The sequence below is a fragment of the Schistocerca americana genome, chromosome X (assembly GCF_021461395.2).
Source record: "Schistocerca americana isolate TAMUIC-IGC-003095 chromosome X, iqSchAmer2.1, whole genome shotgun sequence".
NCBI lineage: Eukaryota > Metazoa > Arthropoda > Insecta > Orthoptera > Acrididae > Schistocerca > Schistocerca americana.
In genome coordinates this window covers 651,184,279-651,189,665 of record NC_060130.1, presented here as the reverse complement: position 1 = coordinate 651,189,665, position 5,387 = coordinate 651,184,279, and the positions used below count along the sequence as shown (strand labels likewise).

The 5,387-nt window shown below is 38.8% G+C and overlaps 1 protein-coding gene across 1 annotated transcript; it reads left to right on the top strand.

Annotated features, from left to right (window-relative positions):
• The first annotated feature begins 537 nt into the window (after window positions 1-537).
• Window positions 538-4,670, top strand: LOC124555790. The gene is made up of 2 exons (XM_047129851.1): window positions 538-658; window positions 3,920-4,670. Exons 1-2 carry the CDS (start codon window positions 655-657, stop codon window positions 4,258-4,260), a joined length of 345 nt encoding a protein of 114 aa, XP_046985807.1. The 5' UTR covers window positions 538-654; the 3' UTR covers window positions 4,261-4,670.
• The last annotated feature ends 717 nt before the right edge of the window (window positions 4,671-5,387 follow it).

Genomic DNA, 5,387 nt, shown 5'->3' with positions numbered 1-5,387 from the left:
ACTCGGTAGCGAATAGCGTAGTATGAACTTTGCTCAACAGATGGCAGTGCTAACTGCGCTTTTTAGTTGCTACTTGTTACTCTTAGTTGCGACTTGTCACGGAAATCGCAGTTTGACTCGATAGCGTGTCACAGAGATGAGCTTAGTACGAACTTTGGCCTACAGATGGTACTGTTAACTGCGCTTTTTAGTTGCTACTTGCGACTCTTAGTTGCGACTTGTCACAGAAATCGCAGTTGGACTCGACAGCGTGTCGTAGAGATGAGCGTAGTACGAACTTTGGCAAACAGATGGCACTGTTAACCGCGCTTTTTAGTTGCTACTTGCGACTTCCAGCCGCGACTTGTCACTGAAATCGCAGAAAGGAGTATGGAATTCGGCCCACAGATGGCTCACGACATTGAATGTGAAATGCTACTTCCGACTGCTAACTGTGACTGAAATCGCAGTTAGATTTTGTAAAGTTGTTATTGTGATATCTGTGACTTCTCAATCACTGTGATTTCTAACAGATACGCGATTTCCTGCCCACCACTAGTGTGCAGCTAGAGTTGCAGAATGTTGAATATGAATGTAATAGCTCTCAGAGAGTGGTTGAAAGTTCTGGTGTTCAGCTTATTTGAGTTTTGGTTGAAATGATTTTTGGAGAGGTTCATGGGTAAGTGACTGGTATTATCATTACTATCATTATTATTGTGATAATAATCCTCTATTGGAGCATTACTCTATTAATTTATCTACTAGTGTAAACAATGAGTTGTCTGGAACGTGAACTTGATCAATTAACAGGGTTTTCTTTTCTGCTTTGGTTTTCTGCACGTGATAATTTTGTTGCAGGGTTAGTAGGTGTTTTTTATTGTTGATTATAATTATTTTCATGTCTTCTTCTTCTCAAGTGGTTGGTTTGTAATTGTGTTCCCTTAGGTGTTCTACAAATGTGGAGTGGTTTGCCTTATACTTCAAGGCTCTCATCTGTTCTTTGTATCCGACATCATATGCTCTGCCTGTTTGTCCTGTGTATCTGCCATCACAAGAGCTACACTGTAATTGATATATACGTGATTTCTAGTATACATGTATGTTATTTGTCAGTTTTGGGTATATTTGATAGAATTGTCTGTTGTGTATGCTATGGTTATGCCCTGTCTTTTGGAAATGTTAGTGATTTTGTGTTTGTATGTCATTGTATACCATATCGTGTTTTCTCTTAAATTTTCTTGATTATTCCGTGATTTGTTATAGTACTGACTGTTTACAATAGTGTTTGGTTCTGTTGTGTTGTTGTCAGTGGTTTTGTTTTTTCTGCTTTTATTTTACGTTTAATTTTGTTGTTTAGCTGTGTGACTATGTTACAACTGTAATCGTCAAGTGGGGATACTTTGACTGCAGGTCTTACTTTGTTCAAAAATTAGGAAAAACTTTGAGCGTATCTTTCACAGATATTACTGAACTTAGCTGAACGCACTCTTTCCGTTGTAGTTCTCCACATTGTCGGTAGATGGCAGCACAAATCCCATCATCAAAGAACATGCATGTGCAGTCATAAATGGCAGATATATTGAACGTTACATTCCGCAAATTTTTTTCGTCTGTCTAAATTTACCTATATGAAGAATATCAGTGGTGATTTGAAGTCTTTGTGTATTGTAGTAAGCTGTACGATATCTATTGACAATGCTTATGTAATATCTTGCGCAAGAATTGACTCATGAAACTTAAAAATAAACATTTTGTTGAGGACTGCATGCCGGCCGCGGTGGTCTAGCGGTTCTAGGCGCACGGTCCGGAACCGCGAGACTGCTACGGTCGCAGGTTCGAATCCTGCCTCGGGCATGGATGTGTGTGATGTCCTTAGGTTAGTTAGGTTTAAGTAGTTCTAAGTTCTAGGGGACTGATGACCACAGATGTTAAGTCCCATAGTGCTCAGAGCCATTTGAACCATTTTTTGAGGACTGCATGTTTGTTAAGTTATGTGGGGTTACTTTGGCTAGTAGTCAAAGTATCCCCACTACACAAAAATAGCGATTTTAATGGCTTTTCTTCCGTTTTACAGCATTTTTTTGCCCTTATGTTGTAGGTAGGCCTAAACAAAGAGAAAACACCGAGCGAGGTGGCGCAGTGGTTAGCACACTGGACTCGCATTCGGGAGGACGACGGTTCAATCCCGTCTCCGGCATTCCTGGTTTAGGTTTTCCGTGATTTCCCTAAATCGTTTCAGACAAATGCCGGGTTGGTTCCTTTGAAAGGGCACAGCCGATTTCCTTCCCAATCCTTCCCGAACCCGAGCTTGCGCTCCGTCTCTAATGACCTCGTTGTCGACGGGACGTTAAACACTAACCACCACCACAAAGAGAAAATGACAAGAATTCATAAAAGACTTCCTTCAGCAAGAAGATATAAGAGTGCTATTCCAGAAAATATCGAGTCAGCTTTAAATGAGGTTAAAAAAGGTACTTTGTCAATCACTGCAGCTGCTAAGAAATACAATATAGTGAAAGGAACATTAAGTAATAGGTTTCACAACAGCCAGGAAAAACAGTTTGGCAAGCCCACTGTATTTTATTCTGAATAGGAGATAGCTTTGGTGTGGAATGCTGTTGTTGTTAGTGAATGGGGTTTCCCTTTTGACAGCCTTGATTTACGACACCTTGTTAAGTCTTATTTAGATATACAGGGAAGACCAGTTATATTATTTGGCAGGAATATTTTGCCAGGAATTGATTGGGTATGTTCATTTGTTAACAGACATAAAAATGGTCTTACATTTAGGAACTGCCAGAATATCAGGCTTGAAAAAGCGGGAATTACAGCAGATGTAATAAAGAACTATTTCATTAATCTGGAACAGTCGCTTCAAGACGAAAATGAAGTTACTGGTGTACCTCCAGAAAGAAGTTTTAATTTTGATGAAACGAACCTGTGTGATGATTCGGGTGTGAAGAAGTGCATTTTCAAGTGAGGGGTGAAATACGCAGAACAGGTGAAAGACAGTAGCAAAACCAGCATTTCTTTGATGTTTTGTGGCTCTGCAGCTGGAGAGGTTCTACCTCCATATGTAGTTTATAAGTCTGAACATTTGTGGCAAACTTGGGTGAAAGGGGGTCCTGGCAAAACCAGGTACAATCGAAGTCGTTCTGGTTGGTTTGATGCCAATATTTTTACTGACTGGTTTATGAAATTATTTCTTCCACATGCCAAAAAGCTTGGGGGCAAATTTGTGCTTATTGGAGACAATCTATCTTCCCACTTCACTCTTGAAGTCATACAGGCAGCTGTAAGCAATAACATTGCCTTTTTGTGCACCCCAAAACACTCCAGACACATGTGCCTACCAGTGGATGTGGCATTTTATGGATGTGGCATTTTGTGGCCCCTTAAAAAATTTTGGACAACTGGAAAAGTGGCTCAAAAAAGAGGTCACATATTTTGTCAAAAGATAGCTTCCCAGCATTATTATCAACCCTGTATGATAAGATCAAAGGTTCACCAGAAAATGAAGCTGTAAGTCAGAATCTTATTTCATGATTCAGAAAATGTGGTATCTGGCCTTTTAATCCAGAGCAAGTACTGATCCGTATAACTGGTCAGAACAACTCTGGCTTGGATGAAATTATGCCTACAGTCTCCAATGCATTGATTGATCTTTTGAAATCGATGAGACATGAAGAGAATGCCAAACCTCGCAGATGGCGTTCCAGAGTAAATGTCATAGCAGGAAAGAGTTAGTGTATGGAAGACCTTGTAGATGACCCAGATTCCTCTTCCAGTGAGAACAATGATCTAGATATTCATTTATTAAATACAGGTAAAATCATGTATGATTGTGTAATCACTTATTAACTTATTTCTGCTTTATCTTGGTTCTTATTATTGCTCTTTTGAATCACCTAGGTTATTTTACTTTATTTCTTGTTCTCAGCTGAAGATAATGAAGAAAGAATGGCTGGAGAGACTGCTGAATGTCTGGGGGATTCAGGGATGACTCAACAAAGTGTAAAAACTAATGACTTTGTGATTGTTTGTGTGCTGACAACACACAATACACGCAAATACTTTGTGGGTGAAATCAAAGAGAAAACTGGCTCAGAATTTCTTGTTAGGTTTCTAAGGAAACAGCAAAATAAGTTTGTGTGGCCAGAAGAGTTGGACGAATGCTTAATAACATTTGAGCAAATTGCTTTTGTACTCAACGAACCAGATATTTTGAAGCGTGGTGTTCGTTTCTCAGAAAAAGAACTTGAAGGCTTTTCTATAATTTGAGTGGTTTAAGGAGGTTACTGTTACCTCACATCACACTAAATTCAAATGTAATTCAATAAGCTTGTATAATATAATGGTGTACAACTGATGATAAATGTACTGCAGCTTCATTATGGTTACTTAAAATATTTTTTGAAATATATCCATTTACTTATCATGGAGTTGGTCAATTTACACGCCAGCTGGGGATATTTTGCCCAGGTAAGTGTTTTTCATTAAGTTTGTGCAAGTGTCCAAAGTAACCTCAACCATGAAGTAACTTTGACCAGTGACAAAAAAATTATTTTGCTTGATGTACATCGTTTTAAATAAAGTTAGGTAAATTAATCAGTAGCTAGGTGGCTAGCCCCCAAAATACAATATTCAGTTTCAGGAAACTGTGTGTGACCGATATCACACTTAAATTGAAAATTTTGGTCAAAGTATCCCCATTTGACGGAACCATTATTTTCAGCTATCTGCATTATTATGTGAAGTTCTTTATTGTTTTATTTGATGTGCAACACTGTGTTGAGTTTATGGAGCATGTGTCAAAGTGCTGCTTGCTTTTGTATGTGTGGCTATTCCGAGTATTGGGGAATGATAACATTAGTTTCTGTGGGTTTATGGTAAATTTCAAACATGTTTTTATTGTTTTGTTTTTTGATTGTTGTATCCAGAAAGTTAATTTGATTATTCTGTTGTCTTTCAATTGTGAATTTTATATTTTTATGAACCTTATTGATGTCAGTATGTAATTTTTCCTCTCACTTGTCCATGAACCCTTCCACAAAAATTTAAACCAAAACTCAAATCATCTGAACACTAAAATATCCAACCACTCTCTGACAGCTATTACATTCATATTCACCATTCTACAGCACACGCACACACACACACACACACACACACACACACACACACACACACACACACACAGCTACAAATATAACAGAAATGAATAGACGTTAGGCCTGTTTCACATTATGACACTGGTGACAGTCACCAGCGACAGTCACCAACTGAGATACATTCGTCTGAACTGGAGTGTTCATACCGGAACACTACACTGCCTCACCAAGCCACTGTGATCCAGCAGTGACACACCCTCGCCACATGTGATGGACAAGGTCACTCTGTTCACAGCA